The 25,233-nt window shown below is 35.8% G+C and overlaps 1 protein-coding gene and 1 pseudogene across 19 annotated transcripts in view; both read left to right on the top strand.

Annotated features, from left to right (window-relative positions):
* The window catches only part of PDLIM5 (PDZ and LIM domain 5), a 177,851-nt gene extending 166,103 nt beyond the window's left edge, over positions 1-11,748 (top strand). For all 19 annotated transcript variants that reach the window (XM_016144331.2, XM_016144326.2, XM_016144333.2 and 16 more), the window contains 4 exons: positions 1,541-1,721; positions 4,100-4,220; positions 7,072-7,187; positions 8,580-11,748. In XM_016144331.2, coding sequence (XP_015999817.2) covers positions 1,541-1,721; positions 4,100-4,220; positions 7,072-7,187; positions 8,580-8,669 — 508 coding nt within the window. In that variant the 3' untranslated portion in view covers positions 8,670-11,748. The remainder of the gene's footprint in view (positions 1-1,540; positions 1,722-4,099; positions 4,221-7,071; positions 7,188-8,579) is intronic.
* Positions 11,749-18,396: 6,648 nt separating this feature from the next.
* LOC107510635 overlaps positions 18,397-25,233 on the top strand; it is a 28,626-nt pseudogene continuing 21,789 nt past the window's right edge.

Raw genomic sequence — 25,233 nt, 5'->3', positions numbered from 1 at the left:
TTTTTAGTGATAACAAAACTATAGTACCCTAAAGTTTAAAAATAATAATAGTAATAATGAACCACTTGTCTCAAATGCTAAGAGAGCTGCATGCACTAGCTTATATAAAATTACGTATTATTAATAAGACACAAGGCAACAAAAAGTGGGGCTAGAAAACACACTCTTACCACAGAACACATTTTAGTCATTCATCAAGAGCCTTTCTTCTTTCTTGACTCTAGCAGAATTAGGTACTGCTTCTGTGTAAACATCAATGTATTTGCAAAGACTTTCCCAGTGGGAGATAGTTATCGAATATCAAGGTTTATATTATCATCAAAGGCTAAAAATTGCTTCGACTTATGATGCTTATTACTGTGATGTTTTCTATTTATAACCTGCCTGGAAGTCAGGTATCTGACACTTAATAACAATTACCTTGTAGTAGCTCAGTGATGATAATTGGTGGTAATGAGATCAAAGACAGAATATCAATTGACTAGAACAGTGTACTAGAAATCAGGAAATTCAGCTTCTGGCCTTGACTCAATCAGTGATTTTATGACATTTGTCATATCTGGTGAGCATTCTGTATCTCAGCTTCTCCATCTGTTAAACTGAATTCGTAATAACTGCCCTGGTCTATCTCACAGGAATGTTGCATGGACAAATTAGATAAGTGTAAAAGTGCCTTGGAGGTAAAGCCACTCTGTGAATAAAAATGAGTGTGATGTAGCTACTAAAAACTATGTCGCAGAGGCTAGAATGGTTAATCTCTGCAGCCTTCATGACTAGATAAGACTTCATAATGGATTCCTGTCAAGCAAACCAAACCCATCTTAGTTAGTTCATGACTGTACGGTATTTAATAGGGGAAAAAAATCTCTTTATGAATGTTTGTTACCTTGATACAAATGTGTGTTAAAATAAGTCATGTTTGAATTAAATAAAACCTTTCTAAGTAGATTCAAACAACCTCTAATATCCAGTTTACAGCTTCTGTAGTCATTTCGGAGGATGAGAATTTGATGTATTTTAATAAAGTTAAGAAATAAATATATGAAACAAATGTAGAAAAGAGAAAATGACTAGAATGTTTTCTCAGTAGTTATTATTTTTAAGTCTCTGACATTACCAAATTGAGATTTTTTTCTTTTGTTTATTTTTTAGAAATGTCATACTCTCATCTCTGCCTTAACCATATTTTTTTTTCTGGCTGTTTTATTTTTTGTCACAGTTATCCTCATTCTCAATCATAATCATGACAGACTCCCTTGTTGCAACTTAAAAAACATAACTACCAAATCTCTTGAAAACAGAAAAAAGGAGGGGATATAGCCTTTCGGTGCTCTTACTTGCCCCCCCCCCACACACACACACCTTTTCATATAAATGCACAGAGTTCCTTTGGAAATTTACAGCAGCCATGTGTTCAGTCCTTGAGAAGGAGAATTGAGCAAGTATTTAATTGTTTTGATGTTATATAAAAGAAGTTCTATCCAGGCAAACTTTAGAAACTTTTATTTCTGAGCCAACTTGATCTCTTTGCTTCTGACAGGGGACCATTTCTAGTGGCACTGGGGAAATCTTGGCACCCAGAAGAATTTAACTGTGCTCACTGCAAAAATACCATGGCCTACATTGGATTTGTGGAGGAAAAGGGGGCCCTGTATTGTGAGCTCTGCTATGAGAAATTCTTTGCTCCTGAATGTGGTCGATGCCAAAGGAAGATCCTTGGAGTAAGTATTAGAAATCTTTTTATTCTGAATGAATGTTAAAGCAGAATAATTTTTGTTACAAAATCTTTCACTTTGACTTTTTATTTTCTTTCTCCTTGATCCCCTCTCTGCTTTCATCACTGTTTATTATTGTAAAGCAAAACTAAATAGACCTCTGTGGATCAGACTCATGGGGTTAAGTTGTCTTTGGTTTTGTCTTACTGAGTGGTGGTTTGTCTGGTGAAAGTCTAGCCACTGTGCGGGAAAAATAATTTACTGTGGGTGTGCTACCTCAACAGGACCCTGTTTGCTCAGGAACGAAGAGGTCGCACAGGACCACACACATCAAAGTTCTCAAAACTGACACCTTCACTGTTTTAAATTAAATTCCATAGCTTTTATGAGAGCTGCATTTCCCTATTTGTCAAGGTTCAAGCATAGGGCACAGATCTCGTGAAGTATATAAAACATGAGGCTTATAAATATATTTTTCCTGAATGCATATGATGTTTAAAAATATAACCTCAGTTTTATGAGAGTATACATGTATAGACAAATAATAAAACTACATTTTAAAAATATATTTTGCAAAAAGGGAATAATTTAGGAGTCAGATATATAATAAATAATAATGAATGAATGAATTTCCTACTCCGGAATACCCAGTTTGCAATTACAGAGTTAGAGTCAGACATTTTCTATGAGTGACCAGGAGTTGGAATTTTACATAGAAGCAGCCAAGGTGCCTGATCTCATATGAAATTCATACAACTCATACAGAATTTGGAAATGGCATTGCTGAATTCTAATATTCTCAGTATGAAAATATAGTAATGAAACTAAATTCTTATCAATTAAGAGAGAAATTAACATGAATTATTGAGTAGTCTTAATTTTATGCTATATCTTTAAATATGTCTAAAACTTTGAGGACACTTAAAAATTATAAATACACCACATGAAATATTTCTATATTATTAATTTGTACAACATGTTGGGAACAAAAGGATAGAATAATTCAGGCTGTACCTTCCCAAATGACAAGTTAAAAAGTAGAATATATTAATACTATTTTAGTATATAAATGTATTCTGTGAGTTCTAGAATAATTAGTAGAATGAAATCAAGTAAGAGTCTTAGAATCAAATGAGATTGTAGGAAATGGAAATCTTATACTCTTTGCTTCAGAGATGGACCAGATCTTTGCTAAAAGGACAGATTCTCTGGATTGTGTTTTAGTTGACCGATTACCTATTAAAGAAGGAATAGTGTGTTTCAAGTATAGAAAGAGAAGTATATGCTGGAAGCCTTGGGAAATGATTTGGTTCAATGTAACTTTGTTTTACACATTCATGGTGATTTTTTTTTTATCTTAACTGCCATTTCTTCCCATTGTCCTTCAGTAGTAAACTATGGCATTTTCAATGGTTAAGAATTTATCCTGTCATCTTTTTAGTTTGACAGTATTTTCTATAATAAAATAAAATATTTCACTCTATAACAATTAGAAAATATAAAAAATGTAAACAGCAAAATGAATATAACCTGTATATTTACCAATCCCAGATAATTTCTGTTAACCTTAGGATGGATTTTCTTCCAATTCACTCCTTATAAATCATTTATTTATAAAATTATAGCCATGCTTTATGTATAACATCCTCTTTTTTTGTGATAGATATTATGGAAAGAGTAAATTTCCATGTATTAACTATTTCTCAACAATGATTTTTAATGGCTCCATCTCTTTCTCTCAATCTGAAGAAATGATTTCTTTCAAAACCAACTTCTCAAAATGTCTTTTACTAATCAAAATCTGGCCCAAGTTTTTGATACTTGGTATTTTTAACTGTAGGTCCATTGTTGACTAGAATCCATGCTTCACGGTTCGAATTTTAGACACTCATTTGAGTGTGTGCTTAGTAGAGTCACAGCTGATTTCCAGAATCCTAAACATGTGTTAAATTGATTGGATTATACTGATTAAGTTATTGCTTCCATAATGCACCAAAGTATAGGTTTGTTTTAGTTTGCCCTTCCTCTGTGACATTTTCAAGATAATACTATGAAACCTTTATAAGTTAATGTTTCCTGACACTTTTTGAAAGAAAGCAGAAGGTATAGTAGCAAACTTATGAAATGCTTACTCTTATTCATTGCATGTATAATGTTTAACTCAGTAATCATTCTTTAAATAAGTTTATTGATACATATTTGTGAAAAATACAGGTGTTATATAGTGTATCAGTTTAGGTAAAAAGCTCAAGGCAAAGACAAAGCATGTCTGTCTACTTTGGGTTAGTTTAAAAGGGGCATATTGGTTGAGCGTTTGTGTATTATCTTTATATATATATATATATATACATACATACATACATACAATTACCTTTCTGTAACAGGAAGTCATCAATGCTTTGAAACAAACTTGGCATGTTTCCTGTTTTGTGTGTGTGGCCTGTGGAAAACCCATTCGTAATAATGTTTTTCACTTGGAGGATGGTGAACCCTACTGTGAGACGGGTAAGATCCTAAAGTCACTAGTTTCTTGAGTTTTGAATGAAGATAAAATATCAACTCTTATATTGCTGCAAAGTTGAAAGGAACTGTTAGGCAAAATAGTTTTCCTAATTGTTTTAAGAACATTTGATGTTACTCAAATGTAAAGCAAAAAAAAAAAGCTATGTAAATTTTTAAAATAATGTTTGTCAAAACATATTTTCAACTTAATTGAGATGTAAGCATAAAATGGTAGAAAAACATTTAGCTTGAATCCCCAGGAATTTGTGGATATAAATTCTATCAAATTGTGTAGCTTAAAGACACTTCTTGTACTTTAGTAAGTGGATTTTGAATGGTTATAAACATGATAAATGTTCAACTTTTGAGTATGACACTGATTTGCTCTTTAAGGCAATTGCCTGGACAGTAAATTAGAAATCCTTTGTTACTTTTACTGAATGACAGGGTAATCCTAGCTTGGATTGTTCCCTTGGTAAAATTATTTTTAATAAACTACACTCTAAGGACCAATCTGCTACATTTATCTTATTACCTGAACTCTGGACACTTCCTTTTCCTTCCCAAAGTCTGTAAATGAACTTTCATAACATTTATTTACTATTATTACCCTTACTTAGATATTAATAAAACACATTTTTCAGAAATAAAATATTTGTCCTTTATCCTGCCTTCACTCACTATGCTGCATTTCCACTATGGAGTTTTATTATGGTTCTCTCTTGAAATTCACACTGTGGTGCTGAAAAAAGGGAATATTCACAGTAGTCACGTTAAAGGAGCAGTCCGCTTCTAGCTGGAGGCTGGTCAACATCACTGAATCCTCCTTTGCCCACTTAGTACTCTTTTATTTTCATTTTCATTTTTTTTTTTTTTTATTAGCTCCTTGGGACCAGTCTAGAACTATGCTAGACTGTCCCCCAGGAAGTCCTGTGGAAATTCAGTGAACTACCCCATGGGCCATTTTGGGATAGTTTAGCTGCAAGCTGCTTACCCTCATTCAACCAGAATATTTCACATTTTGTAATTCCACTTAATTCTTCTGAAGAAAGAGCTATTTGCTTGTTTTAAAAGTTTTGTAAGACCTTTGACTAACTGGCACAGTCCCTCTCTGGTCAAAAACTCGTATAAAATTAGCCTTAATATCATATTTAATGCAGTGTAAGTGGTCATTGTTAAAACCCGAAAATTGTTTACAGAAGGGAGACACATTAGTGGAGACTTATTTGACTGTCACTTTTGATCACCTTGCTCTATTTTTGTTCTTTTTCTTTAACCTTCCAGACTTATTCTTAACCCAGTCTTTCCCATTTCAATAAATGGCTCACTTTCCACTCTCTCAGAACCTCTAACATATACCCCCAGGGTATATATTGAATTTATTCATTTCTCTCCACCTCAGCTGTCGCCACTAAATCCACTTACTTTCACCCTTTGCCTGGACATTATAATCACCAACTAGATGGTGAATCTTTTCCTCAGCCCTTTAAAGGCAGTCATGCTAATATTTGTTTAAATATGAATCAGATTGTGCTCGATACCCTTCATGGCTTCCTCTACAGCAAAAACTGTACTCCTTACTAGGGCTGGTTTTGCCAGCCTTATCTCTGCCACCTGGATTCTAGCCATACCTGGCCCCTTTTGCTGTTTCTAAACATGCTAAGATTGTTCCTGCCTTAGGGCTTTTGTACTTGCTATTTCTCCTAAGTAGAATGTTCTTCCCAAGCTTTTTTGTAGTGACTCCTCCTTTCTCTTTCAAGTCTCAGCACACCTATTACCTCCTCATAGAGGCCTTTCCTACCTAACTCCTCTGTGTAATGTAGTGTTATACATCTCCCCCGGTTATTTTATATGGCATCACTATTATCTTTCTTTCATGGTACTTATTACAACCTGAAATTGCTATTTATTTTTAAAATACTATAAATAATGACATGCTGCTCCCAAAGAGAATATAAGCTCTATGAGGAGAGCAACCACATCTGTCTTCTTCACTGTTATACCCCTAACCATTGCCTAGAACAGTGCCTGGCACACAGGACCCTGTTGAACAAATAGTACAAAGGAATGTTGAAAATTTCTAAGAAAGGTAAATCAAGTAGCAAAAGACAGCCTACTTTCTCCTTCAGCCTGAGTTGGATTGAAAATATCAAAGGCCAAAGAGTGAAACATGAGTAAACACGAGTAATGAGAATAACTGCATAACAGAAAATTAAAATGCTGTTAAATTCTAATTTAGTAATAATAAGGGAATATCTGATCAAACTGCTTTCTTCCCAAGGAAATCCTATTAGTATTTTATAAATACAATCTGTGTCAAATAAATGCTGTTCTCTGGCTGATGATTTTACATATAAAGTCATAAAATTGAAAGGAAAATACAGCAAAAGAAATAGTGGCTAATATTGTTGTCCAGGGAGAAAACTCGGTCATGGCACTTACTCACCGAAGCTTCCTATGGGATTTTTTTCTTCCTTACCTTAGTCAAATATGCTGTAAATTTTGCTAATACCAGGTACTTCTTCTTGATTTAGGTTCTTTAGTCTTATTGTTGCTTATTATTGGAAGTTCTTTTGTATTTTATCGAAACAGTCATGTCCATTGATAACTTGTGTGTTCTTTTTTATATGTAATTGGTCATTGAAGTAGTTGGAGAGAAATGAAAAATGTTACCTGGAAAAATACAATAAAGGATGTTAAACTGCGTAAATAACATTTACCAAGGGTAACAAGAAACGACGTTATGCATATATCTCAAGCTAAATACTATGCCATCTGAAATTTTCCAATTTTAGTAACTTTATCATTCTAAAGCTTTGTCATGTTAAAATTATGTCTCTCGTCCACAATACAGATTATTATGCCCTCTTTGGTACTATATGCCGTGGATGTGAATTTCCCATAGAAGCTGGCGACATGTTTCTGGAGGCTCTGGGCTATACCTGGCATGACACTTGCTTCGTATGCTCAGTAAGTAAATTCTTTATTTCTGAATTAAAGGAGCGCATGTGGCCAATTCTAGCCTAAGCCCTAAATGAAAATAATAATTCTTGTATCTTTTAGTTCTTCAAATCTAAAAGTATTTTTGCAGTGATTTTGAAGGTTGTTTATTATAATTTTTGGCACTAAAGAAATTATTTGGCACAGAATAAGATGCTTGCTTCTTTAGAGAAAATCCTATTTTTAATACATTTTTGTTTATAAGGAGAAGCTCTACATTTCTTAAAATAGTAAGAGGCCTTTACTTTTTTAAAAAATAACTTATTGTAGCATTTGAGTAATTATTGGAAACATTTACTTAAGATAGAAATAAATTATTATAAAAATCTATTATTGAATTAACAATGGGCATAAACTATATGTTTATATTATTACATGTAGTAATATATTTACCTATTACATTTGATAATTTAATATTTTTTATTTTATTTTTGATGAGTATAGATTCAGAGATTAACATTAACTTAAGATATATATACACTTTTTAATTTAGAGGGTAAATATTCAATAAAGATACTCTGTTCAGATGTTTGATTTTTTTTTAAAATAAGGTTCAATATATCTTAATAGTTTTCAATACCCATTGTATGAAGGGAAAAAAGTCATGTTAATTGAAGTCAAATGATTTTTTGAAATGTTACCATTGAGCCCTGTCTAGTTTACCTCATCCATCTCTTAGAGTTCAGAAAATCTATATTTAAAAACCAACAAATAAAACAAAACAAACAAACAAAAAACCTTTAGTAGATTAGCCTTCTTCTGTTCTCTGGTAGAGCTGCTCATGAATATTGTAATGAACAAAGGCAATAGGAAAGACCAGATGACATAAATGTGGTTAGTTAACTGACTGTCTGATTATCTAATAGCCAGATGTTGACCAGGGTTTCATTTCAAGAAACAGAGAAATGCATTAGGAAGAATGCTTAGGTACTCTGTGCCTGGGTATTTGGGGGCTTGGAAATGTTTGGCAAAGCAGTTGTATTGAGCTTTCTTATTGAATGCTTTGGTTCTTTACAACAGGCCACAGTTTAAAAGCATTGATAAGAATTTGAGAAGAGAAATTATATTTAATGTGACCTCTTTATGTGTTAATTTTTTGTTAGGGCTAAGTGCTTAACTCCCAATAAAGAGAAATAATCGTCAGTGATTTAAATAAATTAGAATGCATTCTAAGAAAAAGTCATTCTTCATTTTCTTTGAAAGAGTCCATGAAATGTAGTAATTATGAAATGTCAGTCAGTGTATCTAACACAACCAACTAAAGTGCTTTGTCATGTTATCCATTGGGTTAAAATTCAGTTTTCCCTCCTTACATACTTGATAAAATAATGATATTCTCTTATACAATGCTTTCTTTTTCAGGTATGTTGTGAAAGTTTGGAAGGTCAGACCTTTTTCTCCAAGAAGGACAAGCCTCTTTGCAAGAAACATGCTCACGCTGTAAATTTTTGAAAGTTAACAGTTCAGGAGAAGAGAATAAATTTGAAAAGAAAGAGGAGAATTAAAATTACCAATTAATTTTTAGATTTAATATTTATATGGAGTTTGAAAAATAATGGTGGCCCTGAAGGGATAAATTCCAGCTTTAAAAACCGAGTCTTTGAAGAAATATTTGGCTTCATAACGTAAAGAGACAGTTTGGCATTTATTATTACTTTTTTCCCTATTTTCTGCCCATAAAATAACTTTCATAAAAATCAATTTCCTGGTTGACTATTAAATTCATCTTAGAATAAGTTAGCAAAGAATTAAATTTTAGAAAAACTCAAACTTCTGTGCTGAAATAATCATGGTTTCTTTCCTTGTTATGAAAAAATCTGTAAAAGGCAATGAAAGTGCCTTATACTTTATCATTAAGTGAAACATTTATTTTTTTAATGTTTATCTTTAGAACGATAAATAGGAGTTTAAACAGAGCATTTTGTCAGTAGGTGTCAATTTTTACAAACTGTGTACATTTTTTTTTTCTCTTACAATTGATCATTCCAGTAGGAAAGGTCAATGAGATTTTTCATCAGAATGCATCATGCCAGTAAGAGATGCTATATTTTTCCTCATCCCTTTGAAAAGCTACCATATGACTTATAAATCTCGAATTTTTGCCTTTGATTAAAATATGGCCTTTCCTATTCATTGTGTATGTTTTATCGCTTATATTAGTCAAACTCCTTTTTCCCCCCTCCTTCATGCTGAGGTAAAAAGCTAATTGGATAACTTTGAACTGTGACAGTTTTCTCTCTAGATAAAGAGAATTAGTAGAAAAGAAGATGGTTGTATCCAAAATATTCTCCTCCCCCGTTCAGATCATGAATCAGTTTCATAGTTGCAAGTGACAAGTGAAGGCTTGAGAACTCTCTTTGCAGAGTATTTTTTTCTTTAATTCTACATTAGAGAAAAAAAGATTGGCTTGGGGATGTGATAAAATCTAGATTGTGTTTTTCTTTTGATCGTTCTCTTTCAATAATAAATGAACTACTTCTAAAGGTGATCATGAAGTTTGGAAAGCTTTTATTCACAGAGGTTTGGTAGTATAGGAGGGCACATGACTAATTACTCAGACTAGCCCATTATTTGTTTTCTTCATTTGGGGAAAATTATGTGGATACGACATGAAGAGAAACAATTGTGGTAAAATTGTAGATCCTATTGATATTTTCCCAGTAAGAAAAGCAGTTATGGCATTTGATAATTTTTCTCTTTGTTTTCAGATGGGATGGAAGCCCATGATCCCACTAAGTTATAATTTAAATTCATTTGGAGCAAGGTGCTTTTAAAGTTGAGGCTGAGCCCCAAGTCCTTCCTGCACCATCACTCCTAATTACTTCACTTCCATTGTGTACATGTTTGTTATAGAGGGAGGTTTTAAGCTACAATATTTGTTTAACCTCCCTAAGAACTTTTCAAGGCATCTATCCTGAAAGTTGTTAATATATGGTCTAGCAGATTTAAATTATATACAGATAATAATTAACTGGGGATAGAAGAATGAGAAAGATGACACAAAGTGGCAAACTGAATACTTCACTTATAGTAACGCCAAACCACCTCCTCACCTTGCATCTTGCAGGGAGGCAGGAAGTTTTTGTGTTTTGTTTTTTGTTTTTTAAGTGCTGGAACTGAATCATGTATTATTTTTCATTGCTGCTGAAACTACCTATAGAAGACATGCTGGCTAATGTGCCTTGTCACATATCTTGATGTCAGCCTTTTGCTTTACACAGCATAAAATAAGTTGGTGGTTTTGTTTTGAGGTGGTAGAAGTTTTTTTTGTTGTTATTTAGTTTTGCATTTATGGATTATGTACAAAAATTGTATTTGGTAAGTCAGTGGTAGTTCCTTCGAAGAATTTTATTTGACCTGGATTTCTTATAAAGTTATATTAACAGTATCATTTTTATAGACTTTTCTTCCTGCATATTATTCATGGAGCATAATGTCGCATTTCTCTAAATTTTATCTCTAAAAGGGTAATATTACATCCTAGTTTATCATTTTGTCTGTGTGCTTTGTCCTTCTCTTCTGTGGCACAGCTTTATATCTATAACTAAAACAGTTAATCTTATGAAATAAATATTGATCATAACCCAGAAGAATCTCTATTTTCCAGTGGAGAATGCCATATTTAACATACCAGCATTAATCTTTTAATAACTGGCAGAGCACTTTATTCTTCTGGCGAGCTCCCTGAATATTTATTTTTCTGATTATAAATATTCCATGTCAGTAGCATTTTTTAAATTATTACATCTTTACTGTAGAGCATTTACTTTTAGTCTCTTTAGATGTATATTTTGAAATGCCGTACTTAGTATAATCTAGATTAAAATCACAGTACATAACTTTAAAACATCCCTTATTTGGATTTCCCTGTTTCAAAATGCTAGTGATAGGTTCAAATTTCTCTAGACTTACAAGGACAGAACGTTACCCTCCACAGTAGCAGCCTAAAAATGGTCTTCTGTGCTTATGCTTATAGTAGCTTACACATTTCTGTTGATTCAGGTTACATTAAGAATCTAAAACTAAAACTTAAATGTCTGGTCAGTATTAAGACAAACTGTTTTAATTTTCAAATTATTAGTGCAGCATTATGTTTAAAAATTACCTACAACAAAATGTGTTCATGGTACCATTTTCAAGGGGTACTATATTAGGAACACTTTTATAGAAAATAATTCCTCTCCCTCTGAATCTAGTAGCATGTTAACATTTTTGTGATCCAAAGGAGAGGCTTTTCAGACATAGGGAAGGGAAAACATACTGAATAATTTCACACAGATCTAACGTGGCTTCAGTTTGTCACTCTTCATCCCCTAATGTTTTAAGGTATTGGGTTTGAATTCTTAATGTATCATTTGCCTTTTCTATTAATCTCTATTTTCTGTTTCATTATGTTTTTAATTTTATATATGTCTGTGCTGTTTTGCTTTTGCTTTTGGATGTATTTTCTAATTAAAAACCATATGAGAAGTGTAATCAACATAGTAACACCCTAATGAGCACATAATAAATAAATGGCTGCAGTGATGTAGACAAGCTCTCCTGGTTTTTCTTTTGGGGTGGCAAGTGGTTTCTAGTAAGTTATTGTGGGAAAAAACTGAGGTCACAGAACAGGAAGAGATGTATTAATTCTCAGGAGAATCTCTCATGCTAGTCACCTATCAAAATGTCCAGAAATAAAACATTTGGAAATATTGTCACATTTATTCTACTTTAATCCATTTTTATTCTCTGCACATAGTGTACATACAAATGTTTGCAAATTGATGAATAAGCTCTATTGTCTTTTAAAATTTTTCATTATTGAAATTATTTATGGCAGGAGTATCCTGTTGTATCAAGCATTACATTGTATTATCTATCATATTTAAACAACTTAAGTCATCATCTATATTTTCACATTTCTTATTGACCTGGGTCCGTTACTTCATGCATAGCACGTCTCGATCTCATTAGCTAACTTTATTCGATAACTAGGTAGGCTCACCTATTCCTCGTTTATTTATAGGTTTGAGTAAGATTTTTTTTCCAACTGTATAAAGTTAAGGGGAATGTTTCTGTTGCAGGCTGTATATTGGGAATAAAAGACAAATTCAAGTCTATTTGCTCACAGTATATTAAACTCCAGAAGCCAAACTTATAAGGGCATCAAGTCTGCATCTGACATTTTAATAGCTGCTGTTTGGTTTCTATCAATCACGTCATTGCACATTAAAATGCACCGACAAAATAAGAGATCTGTCATTTCTTCGTTAAGAAACAGTAATCCAGTACAAGATTTATAGGCTTAAGACTCAACAGTGTGTGTTCACAATAAATCCCCATTCAGTGCTCAAACCAGAACAAGCCTCCCAGTCGTTCAATGTTTTCTGGTCAAAACGTTCCCAATATAAGATTATCAAAGGTTTTCTTACAGAGCTACATGTAAAATCCATTTTGCCCACAAAAGCTTAATTTAGGTTGGCGGTTTCCCTTTTTGAGTAGTCTCAGACAAGATCTTGGTTATATCAGAAACACATAGGTACTGATGTATTATTAGCAGGCCTGGTGTTAATTAGGGAGAATTACCAGAAATAGTTCGCTTCGTGGGAATTTATTGCAGAATCACACTTGACTGATGGCAGAATAGGAGTTGCTGAGAGAGAGCAGCTCCCACTCATAACCACTAATTAATAGGGTGCCAAAATTCCGCAGAGAAGGTTTCATCCCAAGTGTGGGAGCCTCACAGGGAAAATGGTTCCTTTGCAGTATTTAAAATTTAAAAGAGGAAAGGGGCTAGGACACATGGCTGCCCAACAAGAATCTCAGACTGATACAGTTTTGTGTTGTACTTATGAATGAGACCATTTAACTCAGGAAGCACCAAGCCCAAAAGTTTGTGAAAAGTCCCCTTCCCCCGCAAAAGTCAGAAGTAGGCTATGTATTTATCATACTCAGGAGATACACACAGTGTTTTGAATGTGGCGAGTGTCTGATTTACTAAACTGTTTGTTTTGTGACAAGAATTTAGAGCAAATCATTTGTGCTGTTACGTTTCTGAACTTTTACTCTTTATTCCTTGATTTAGAAGCTGTCTGAGTAGGTGGCAAGATTGCATCAATGATTAAAAAGAAAGGCGTGGCTTCCACACCTTGAACACAGAGTTGGGGGGAAGCAAGGTGTGTTTGGTGATTGGCAGTAATGACAGAGCACTGGAGGAGCCCTAATAAATGAAAGTTTGCCAAGAAGGCAATTTTTCCCTGTGTTTGGAATTGCATGTAATCACATACAATAAAGCTTGGAGCCATTGATTAGTGTAGAAGAATAAAACATTTCCATGTCAGAAAACCACTGATCACTGACCTCAGGGAAAAAAAATAAAACAATTTAGAATTCACAGTATAATTTTTCAATTTCTCTCAAGGAGAATATGGTTCCCAAGGAAAATGACTTCTGTGCCAGCTCCATGAATTGATTGACACGATCTCTAATGCATCCATGTTTCAAAGGACAAAGTTTCTGTTTAATAATTAGGTTTCAAATTAGTTTTTCATCATCATGTTCTAAACTGTCACATTTGCTCTCTAGTTCAAATATACTTAAATTTCTTTTTTCTTTTTTCTTTTTCTTTTTCCTTCTGCTTGTAAAGCACACACAGCTGTTGCTATACTAAACACTCAAAAATACCATTGTTTGTTTAAAGTATTTTTGTAGACTATAATATCTTCAGAGGCGTCTTGACCTTTTTTTCCCCGTAGTGTATGTATCACTGATATGCCAAACTATTTCCTTGGTAAATAGGAAAGTAAATTGAACTCCAGCGACTTACCCTACTAACACTAGCTTTTGCATAGTTTTTGCTTAGGAGACTCTATATTGATGTCATCTTACCCCAGAAATTTATTCTATCCCTGTTTGCCTGAGAATCCTGATGATCTCAAGCCTCCTTAGTTGAATGAAATGGAGTGTAGGAAAATCCATGGAATGTATCAAGAATAAACTTTGAACTATAAGCTAATTTAATTCTGGTATTATCAATTGAAACATTCATTTATTTAAGTTAAACAATCATTTTTAATCATTTTTTTCATTCATTATTATGCTACTGCTTAATTTTTCTGGTACCATTATCAATGCTTCAAATAAAATATGAACTTAATAAGCACCACTGAACCCAGTACTTCTGCCTTAAGAAAAGATATAAATTACCAATGTGAATTCTTTATAGTTTGCTTATGCCTTAATATCCAGGATGTCCTAGATGATCTTTAACAGTATCAATATAGTATAGATGTTGAGAGTGAATCAGAGCTTAGGGAGGGAAATGTGTTTGATTACTCTTGGTGGATCAAACTGGGTTCAATTGGGAGATAGAAATCACACAGTAACTTAACAGAAGTTTAATGTAAAGAATTATTAAGCTATGATAAGAGAGTAACTAGGAAAATATAAAGACAACTCAAAAGGGTAACCTTGGGCTGGAGGTCAGGCCTTGCTGGAGAAAGTATGGTTGTGGTCCACAGAATTCAGAGAAGTTTTCTAGTTGCTGAGGCCAGAGCTGGTCTCCAGTTGCCAGGAACAAAGGAACGACCCTCCAGAATACAAGTAAGCCAAAGCTGGTGAGTGGATGTGCACAGGGAGTTGGGGTGCTGCTGTGGGTACGAGGCCTGGAATACAGGGTATCTGCATTGAGAGGGCTGCAGCAAGGCCCAGGAATGTGAAGTAGCTAAGGGTTGGTGCTCTCTAGGTGCACAGCTGAGGCAGAGGTCCACCAGATGTCACCGCACACATGCACCATGGATGGACCATGGAGCTGTAGAAAGAAAAAGCAAAATGCAGCACCTGGAACCGGGAAGAGAAGGCCCTTATTTCTGAAATATTCCTTCAGCTCCCTCCACTGATGGCTGACAAAGCTTAACACTGCTCACTGTAAAGGAGAAATTCTTACAGAGTCCAATTTACTATCAGAGCAGGTAGTGACAGGTAAACTTGGAACTGAAAATTAATAAATTCGTAATGGCATATCGGAGTACAAAATAGAATCCATAGATTTTCAACTGTAGATATCGAAGGCTCCATTATCCAGAACACCAATGTATATTCTTAGGGAACTGGAAAGTCAAACAATAATTTTTCTAACTTTGTTTTTATTGTCAAAAATTCTTTGATAATTAATATACCTTAAATATGCAAAGTAAACATAATTGTTGCATTGATTGTGTTTTTCGAGGTCTCGCCTCTAAACATCAATTATAATCGAACAGTTCTGAATATTTAAGAGATTTAGTTTGATCTATACAAAGATACAACCAAAGGATTTTAATGAGTTTATTTTATTATACTGTAATGCTTTTTCTACAGTTAAAATGAGTAAAGCATTCTTGATTTAAGGTCTGTGTTAGTTAATTGAGATTTCAGTTAATAGAAGTTTTTCTGTATAAACCTAAACCCCTATCATGTTAAAATGGATTATTTTCATATTCAGTAATAGCAAAAAAATTAACAATTTCCCCTTCACAATAAAGTAAACTGTGAAGGATCAAGCCCAATGGGTCTATAATAACATATTTGTTGTATTGTCTTTGTAATTTGTGTGATATATTATTGTACTAGGATATACTAATACATAGTAAAGATCTAATAATTGGAGAAACTGAGAGGTATTTTTAATCTACATAGTAAAGATGAGAAAATGAAAACTCAGAAAAATAATTCTATAAAACCATACAGTTATTAACTGGCAAACCTGAGACTTAAATTTTCTAATAGTTTAGGGAGAAAATTTATTATTTTATCCACATACTCTTTAGCCCCTCTTATTAATAAGGGAAAATTCCCACATTTTTAGTAAAGGACAGGTTTAGGAATTATTTTGATAGAATATGTAAAAATTATAAGCTTTATCTATCTGACTTATACAGTTGCTTGCCACGCAAATGTCAATATTTGGGAAGCTTGCAATTGGACCCTCTGTTCTTCAAGGGTATTTGTGACGTGGTAGTCCTCTTTACAATTCACCATTTGTTGTTCTTTGTGCTTTTGCTAAATCTCAAAAAAAAAAAAATCACAGGAATAATAAGAGTAAGTTGATTTGAAGTGGAGGTAACACCAAATAAATGTGATACCAAACAAATGAGAAGGCTATAGGAAATGATATCAAAATCATTGCCACACATGGAGGCTAATAGGGCCTATTTACAAGACGTTGGAAAACCATTAGGATGGCTGACACTCAGTTCATTGTCACTTTGCAGTATTTTGATAAAGTTAGTTCCAGACTGTGGCTCTGAAGAGTGGAAGATGGAAAAAGTGAGACCTCGGCATAGATGAAACTACACATATGTCCAGTTACACTGACAAAGTTGCCTAAGATTCTTTTTTTTTACTCAGTTGAAATAAAATCTCTCTGTTATTTGGTAATGGCAGGCACGACTGCTAAGTCTGCTGAAGCATAGCTGGAAAATCCAGCTGCCCTCACATCTGTTTTGCATGACCTTTCAATCACCAGCAAATACTTCTGCCACTAGGAATGGAAGTCTGCGTAGGATATGGTTATGTGACTTTCTAAGCTATCACTACGGAAAACATTGAAACAAAATTCACGCATGCCATGTAGTGTGCCCAGAAATTATAGACTTGTCTGGGTGGTGTTAAGGTTTTGACCTATCTAGAGTGCTCACACCTGCTTCTTACATTCAACTTGTTAATCCTTTGTTCAGAAAATGACACATATTATGAAATATGTGAATGGACTGCTATGGCTTAAGTCTTAAGTGTGTAGGTTCTTACATTGGTTTGAACTAAAATAACGTTAAAATGTTGTCCTTTAGACTTCTAATGATTACATTTATTATACATCAGAAATCTGTATGACTTAACTTTACTGTCAGAGTCTTCAAAATCCAAGACTTAAAGTGCTTGCTTGAGTTCCAGGTTGTGGCGGAATGTTCTGAAAATGAAAAAAGGGAAAAATTATTAAAGAATCTCCTAAAAGGATTGTAATTAAGTTAACTTTCATGCTAATAAATTCATTCTCACACTGATATCATGGGGAGCCATTAGACTATGTTCAAGAATATAGTTCAGTTTATCTCAAGTCCGACTTAAGCCGTTGTGGAAGCAGAGCTTTACTGGTTACACCGAGTAGAGTAATTACATGTAAACACACAAGTGCCTAAAGGAAAAGACCTTGTTTAGGAAGGACGTGGGCATTGACGCTTGATGGAACTGTGAATCTTAATTACACCCAGGTTGGATTTATTTATAAGATTGCCATGGGCAGGCAAATAATTTGGATCACCAAATTAATGGTGTTGCTTTCTTTTTGTTTTCAACATTTATGTAGAGAGAAGGCTGAGCACTTTGTTGAGAGACAGGAGGAGGTAGGGAATCCCTCGAAGCAGAGATTCACCTCTTAATAAGTTCTTACCCACTTAGCTCTGCCCCATACTTATCCACCCCACTCAGCAAAGCAGCGCTCAGCCAGGAGTTAGCTGGCATCACTCCAAAATCTCCCTTCGGGGTCTCAGTTCCTGACTCTGAGCTGCTTATCAAAGTATATCATTCATCCCCATGCAGTTTTCTTCCCAAGAATCACCTTAGTATCTCATAAAGTTTCCAGTGATGCTTTTAGAGCTTCTCGTGGATTGGCACCCAGAGCAATTGACCAGTGGGCCAGCTTCTTTAACTGGAATTCCCTCACTTAGAAATCCTCTGATCTTGGCAAATCTACAGAATTTGGTTGAGCCTATGTCTTTTTTTCACTAATGTGTCTCCACACTGTCTTGAAGGATAATTCTTTAATGTCTTAGAGAATTGTTGTGACACTTAAACGAGATAGCTTATGTAAACATACCAGAGCTACAAACAAACTATTCAGCCTTTTTTTTTTTTTGAGGAGATAGTGAGAGATACTACTCAAAAAACAAATTCAAGTTGTTAATCCTTTGTTTATAAAATGAGACGTATTATGTAATATGCGAATGACTGCTATAGCTTATATCTTAAGTGTTCCCAAATAAATTTGGGAATTGCCATCAGCTATCTCAGAGAATTATAATGCCTATTTAAGCTGTGCAGCCTTGCCATGAAAAATAAAAATAGTTAAGTTTTAACTATGTATTTCTCAAATATATTTGACCACAAACCCCTTTATTTAAAGAACAACTATTAGTACCTTAGTCTACATAATACGATGTGGGATATCCTGGCTTATCCTTTCCCTTTTTTTAGGGTGAATGTCCTAAGTCATGCCTGTCTTCACATTTTAAGCCAGTGGTTCCTAAAACTAGACTGTTGAGCCCTAGCCCCAGAGCTTCTGATTTCATAAATTTGGAGAAGGTGAAACTCTGCCTTTCTACCAAGTTTCCAGGTGAAGCTGATCCTGTTGGTCTGGAGACCCTTTCAGGAAGAGATTGTTCTAGATCCAGACCAATGCTTCTCAGTTTAAAATGCAAATGAGCCAGACTCTTGTTAAGAGGCATTCCTGGGCCCATCCCCAGAGACTCTGATTTGGTAGGAGTGGGATAGAGCCAAAAAATTGCGTTTCTGACGAGTTCCTGGTGATGCTGCTAGGGGTCTACAGGCCACACTTGGAGAATGGCTTCTCTTGCTTAGATGTCCTGAAATGAAATGGTGAGGAGCCTTCAGAGACTACAGGCAGAACCCAACATCTTCTCTCTTCCTCTTGTGTCTGCAACCGGAGACTCATGCTTCAATTTCTGAAAATTAGATACATAGAAAAATATGATCCACTTTGGGATTTTTGCAACTTTCTTTCACACTTGTCTTCTTTCCAAGATTTCTGTGGCTCTCGTGGAAAATAGCAGGTAGAACAGTTCCCACTCCGATCAGGCTGTTGCCCGAGCTGACCTGGAGCACTAAATGCCAGCAGTGGATGTGCAGCCCTACAAAGGGTAGGCTTTTTCTGTTTTGTTTTGTTTTCATCATTCCATATTAGGAGTGTTAATTTTCTTAACCTTTAAAGATAAACTTCACAGGCAGGGAAGGATGGGGAGGGAGGAGCAGTAAATTACAGAAGAACCAGGAGTATAAGTTTTGGGTGTTTGACCTGATTGATCACTTTTTCTCTGACCCTGAAAATGTTAGTTAACCAATCCTGACCAAACCTTCCTTCTCCATAAAAATTAACTAGATCAGTGGCTTCTTCACTTTGTTTGTTTTAGTAACTCTCTTTTGAAACATCTTAAGAATATATATAAAAGAGACAAGAGGTTAGCATTTGTCACTTGAGTTTCTTAATTTTTTTGCAGAAGGTGCTTCTGATTTGCAAAAACACTAAGGAAACTCTGGATTCCCCAGGTTCTCAGGAACAAGATTTGTAACCACTTTACTGGAAGGCTGCCTAAATTTTTTCCAGTCTAGCATTAAACCACCTATGGGGATTGCGGGTCTGCTCTGATTGATACACATGCAATTCACTTTCCCTGCAAATGACTTTGGTTTCTCCTAAGGAATAGTTTGGTTTTTTTGTTTCTGTTTTTAATCATAATCCATTTCTTCAACGCTCTCCACACCCCCTCCCCCTCAAAAAAAAACTAACAAGCAGGTGTTTTTTCTTTCTTTTCAAACTATTGAAAAACGACTTCAGTTTTGGAGGGGCAGCTAAGATGAGGGGTTGTCTGTAGCCACACAGGGAGGTCTGGGAGTTGCTTTGTTTTCTTAGCTGTGCTGTGCAAATGAACTGAAGGTTTAACACTTAGCTGCCTTTGAAGATATAATACAACAGACCCCAGAGAAAGGAGTCCAGGAACGCCATTGCGGGCCTTGCCCAAAGCCTCTTGGTACAGCTGTTCTGAGAGCTGCAAAGCTAAAATTTGTTGCCATGGCTTAGACCTAAACAAACCTATGCCTGTTCTGGTATGTAGATTATGTTCTTCGAGGACGGCATTGCTCATTCATTTTACGTGGGACGTACGGGTTTCAATCATCTCTCTACCATTCCCATTCTAAAGCTGCAGCTTGTTATATGATATAGTGCCTTGTCACTTAGCAGCAGACGCCATGGGGTTGGAAGCGGCCAATTCCCTGGCTTTTCCCCAGCTATACTGCAACCTCTGTCTTCGGGGACCTGCTGTGGGACCACCTTGCAGGCGTTAATACTTTTCCCACTAAACCAGCTTGGACCAAGGCCAGCGTGAATGCTGTACTCAACAGCGATGGAGATTCCAGGGTCCCTTTAGGTTAGTTTGGAGACAACAGTGCACTGTATTCCCGCTCTTCCCAGGATGCATCCTCCTTCAGTTTGCTCTCTAACCACACTCTGGGAGATGCACTCCTTTTGGCTTATTCTAGCAAAATGATATATAGCCCTATTTTTGAGTTCCCTCCATCTCAGAGCACTCAAAGCAATTTTTAAGACTGGCAGGTCTCCTAAAAAACAATAAAATAACGTTCCCTTTGATTCCATGTAACAGTAAGAAGCTAGAAAATACATATATATTCTCTTTCAATATAAAGATAAGAAGCTAGGGAAAAATTATAAAACCGACAAAAAGTGCAAATTTTAATTAGAACAGACTCTTGCACATGCATGCACCCACTTTCCACGTAGTAGTAACAATAGAAGTATCCAACTTGTTTTCCTGGCAGCTGAGAGAGAGGTGCGATGTGGTCTGCACAGTCAGACTGAGGAGTCACAAACAAGCATCATTCTGAGGAAACCTCCTGGCCCTGGATTCCTGAAGGAATCTATGTGCTGATCCTCGTGTGAGAGACCTTGGGTAACAAAATGGCTCATGTTTTCAAACTCCGAATGGGTAGGAAAGACTATCATTTATGTTGAATCATTTTTTATATCAGTTCTTTCTAAGAGCAAACTATTAAATCTCATCTCAAAACATTTCTGAAAGGGAGATGAGAGAATATGGTCCATGTTTGTCTGGGCCTCATCCATGCTTTCGTATGTTAGTTTATTGAACAAGTATGTATTGGAGCACCTAGAATTTGCCACCTGCTGTTTTAGTCCCTGAGGATTCAGCACAAGTCTCTTCCCTCCAAAAGCTTACATTCCAGTCAGGAGAGGCACAATAAACAAGGTAGTAACTGATACACAGAATATCAGATTACCATGAGGAGCAATAAAGAAGGGCGAGGGAAAGGGAGTATAAGTGTGGGTGAACCAGACAGGAAAGGAAGGAGGGAGAAAGGAAGGGAGCCACGTGGAAATTTGAAAGAAGGTTGTTCCAGGCAAAAGAAAAATCTTGGCATGATCAAGGAATAGCAAAGAGTCAATGTGGCTGGCGCGAGCAGGAGAGAAAGAAAGGGAGGAGATTTGGGGGTGGTGGTGGTGGAGGGGATTGGGAAGGCCCCAGAGTGCCTGGTAGGCCATTTTAAGGACTTAGGCTTTTACTTTAATAATAAATAGTTAACAAATCCTTTAGGTTGGTATATGTTATTCACTCTCTCTCTCTCTCCTTCTGTCCCTTTCTCCCTCTCTCCCCACTTGTGAGGCAGGCCTTTGGCAACTGGTGGACCACATTCCAATGTCTGAATGAATGAAGGCCTGAGTGTGTCTGCAGTGTAACTAACCACCTTTGACTTTTACTGTGATTTGCTCACAGGGCAGGGCTTCCTGAACACTCTATTTTTGGCTTGTAAGAGAAATTATGTAGTTCTCATCTTGATGAAATTTCACAAGTCTGGACTCTCTCTAATTTCCGTAATACAAAATTTAGTAGTCTCCAATTTTCCTTTTCTTCTTTCTTGCTGTTTTTGTGCCTGGAAAAAGCTCATTCTCACAGGGCTGCCGTACTATGAGATGAGCCTGTGATGACTCCTTACTCAAATCATCTCTCAGGCCCTGGGAAGGAGCTTCCTATAGAATTGTTAAGGCCCGGGGTGAGTGGGGAGTAAGTGAAATAACTAGATGTCGAGTAAGTTGCTGAGGGCTCAGGAGATTCAGCAGGTGGACTTGCATCCCCCGGTGAAGGGAATAACCTGTCAACTTCCATGAGCCCCTGAGACATGTGGTGGAACTTCGCTTGAAATTAAAAATAAGACTCTTGCATTTTGTTTGTTTCATAAATTGTCTTAAAGTGATTCCAACCACTTTTCTAGAGACCTATAAAGCTTTGGGGAAATCACTTTGTAATGCCCACCACAAGCATTTTTTGTCCGGGAAAAATAGCTATCGGGAGTAGTTTAGAGGTAAAGGAAGCCTCCAAAACACATGACTGTGTGCGTGTTGAGAGAGTCTGTGGTGATACAAAACCTTTGTCTTCGTGGTGGAAGCTCGCTTGGCAGTGGTGGAGGATATGAACTGGTGGTGTGGGTGGGCCACTCAGACACTGTTTAGCACCATCTATAAAGGGCTTTCTTGGCTACCTTCTTCCCTCCTGCCCTTTGCTTATCTTCTTGAGCTCCTGTCCAGCTGAAAAACACTCACCTTGTTCTTCAAAATGCTTTCTGGCCACATAACATAGTTTTAGGTTTCACAGAGAGTTCCCTCTGAGCACATGCAAGAATGCTTTATACTCACGACAGTGTTTCTTCCTCTTGGATTCCCAAGTACATTTGAGCATTTGCCAATTTGTGGGGCTAGTTTTTATGAGCTTTAGAAGGTTATAAATAGTTGAAAGTTGATCATTTATCCCAAGGAAGAAGGGCTCATCAGTGTTGTGTCCTCCATTACACCCGCCTTAACCAATCATTCATCACAATAATTCCCCGAAACACATCTCTCTAATTCTGCTTCCAGATCACCACCTCTATGTGACATCATGGGAACTTAGTGCAAATAAATCTCCAGAGAAATCCATGCTGGACAGATATTGAAATGGATTGCTGCAGGAGGGCATTACTTATCTCCTTAGAGAGCAGGGTTTATCACTGAAGTGAGGCTTTGACGGAAAACACTCCTGGGGCTTCCATGTACCTTGGTGTATCCAAAGCACTTCACCATCAAGTCCGGACATAACCCAGAGCAAAATCAGAGCAGGATCTTATTAGAAGCTCAGAACTAAGGCCATGTCTTGGGATACAAGAGGAAGCCGCTGTGACAATACATTCTAACTATTCTTATTATAGATACAGTTGTTGTAATTTAACCGGAAGGGTAGAAGAGGTTCCTGGTTGTGGCTTTTGAAATAGGTCCTTGTTAATATTGAAAAGACAACCATTAAAAAGATACCTATTTTTCAAGTTTCTAAATTATCCTGCATGGACATCTTATATCACTGCAGGAGTATTATATAGTTTTATGTGTGGAATGATGTTGATACTAATCAAAATTTGAAACCTATACAATTTCTGTGAGTGTTTTCAAATTTCAAATTATGTCATTCTATCTCACTGAGGTTAGAATTTGTCAAAGTGAGTTGGTGATTTTCAATATATTCTTTGAAATTCAGAATGAGACAAAGGTATAGCAAAGATTTTTGGCGAGGGCATAAACAAATGCTTATGGAGGATTTCACAAGGGAGCAAATGGTAGAATTAGAACTTACATCAGGATCTATCTTCAAAGCCCGTGTTTTATGCCTTTATTTATAAATCAGGAGTATTAGACTTAACTGCTGATTTAAAGAACATAATGAAAAGAAAAGAATATGTGTTGGAACCCTAAAATAAGTCTTTATGATTGGAATTTTTGTTATCTGAGAAACTGGAAATAAGCAACTTGTCTACCTGCCAGTTTCAATCTTTGTGTGGCCATCAGGTTTACAAAATTTGAAACATAGTTACCAACTCTAAAAATTCTAAAGATCATATACCCAAAAAATCAGTTTTCTATCTTCTCTCAGAAAAGGGATTCGGCAGCATTTGGTGGTCCTGGTTGGTCCTGAGGTGCTGAAGCTGACTGGCTGCTGTCTCTTTTTACACACGGGGGCTTATCCATTTGCTTCTGTATCACTACAGGTGCTTCACTCATCTTCATCACCTTCCTGGCCTGGCAAACGCTTGAGTGCGAGGCCCCCAATTTAATATTGAAGACTTATGGAGGGCTCTCAGTAGGAGAGTAACATGATCAAAGAAAAGTTTTAAGAAACAAGTAAAAAGACAAAGTGATACCTGAAAATAGATCTTTAAATTTGCTGTAAATGGCTCTTAATGCACTTCTTATCGATTCTTAATATTCACTAACTTCCATTCAAATCTTCCCACTAAGCAAGCTGCTCCAGGGAGTAAAGTATTGTCTGTAAGCTCAAGGAGCCAATAAATGTGCAGCACTGCTGTTGAGAGGTCCTTTAGCAAATGAGTCCAATTCTCGTCTTCTAGTTGAGGACAGAAAGGCCCACCTAGGAAGAGTGATTTTGTCCAAGGTTGCATGATGCAAAGTATCAGGTTTTCAGTAAAGGTCCTAAAGAAACTATACATTGTGTAATGAGCATCTCTTTTTTTTTTTCATGTTTTATGGACAGAAAATAATGTTATAACCCTCCTCAACAGATTACTATGTGGGGGACGCGGTAGGCTGTGGCTTCCTTTGTGAACCTGTTTGTCTGAGATTGGGTTGGAGCACATGTTGAAGGTGCAGGCACCCTACCCCCACCCTCATTCTTTGACAGAGAGTAAGCGAGCCTAGTATATATGAGAGCAAACCAGTGGCCTAGAAAATATAGTCAGTTTTTGGTTCTGAGGCTTTCAAATTTTACGTAGTGTTAACATTTCCAAAAACAAACAAACAAACAAACAAACAAACAAACAAACAAACTTGAAGGCTGTCGATTTTAAAATTTTCCATAGATTGACAACTATCATTTGCTATAGAAAACATTACATAAAGAAAGAATATTTTAATATCAAAGAAGTTGAAAGGAAAAAAATCTCAGAATAACTAATAATTGTTCCTAAGTAAATATTGTTGGCAATCTAGCTTTGACATACATATATGCATTTGTTTTCACAGACATAAATTTGATCTTGCTCTGAATGAGTGAATATTTTAATATAATCTGGTATTCGGGAACATTTGTTCTAAGCAGCAACCAACTACAAACTGAAATATTTTTATTGCCACTGTGACTGAATTTTGATTATTGCTTTGTTTTCATGTTAAACATCTGCCAAGGCTTTT

The sequence above is a fragment of the Rousettus aegyptiacus genome, unplaced genomic scaffold (genome assembly GCF_014176215.1).
Source record: "Rousettus aegyptiacus isolate mRouAeg1 unplaced genomic scaffold, mRouAeg1.p scaffold_m13_p_10, whole genome shotgun sequence".
Taxonomy (NCBI): domain Eukaryota; kingdom Metazoa; phylum Chordata; class Mammalia; order Chiroptera; family Pteropodidae; genus Rousettus; species Rousettus aegyptiacus.
Note: the sequence above shows the minus strand (reverse complement) of the source record. Positions and strands in the feature narration are given on the sequence as shown.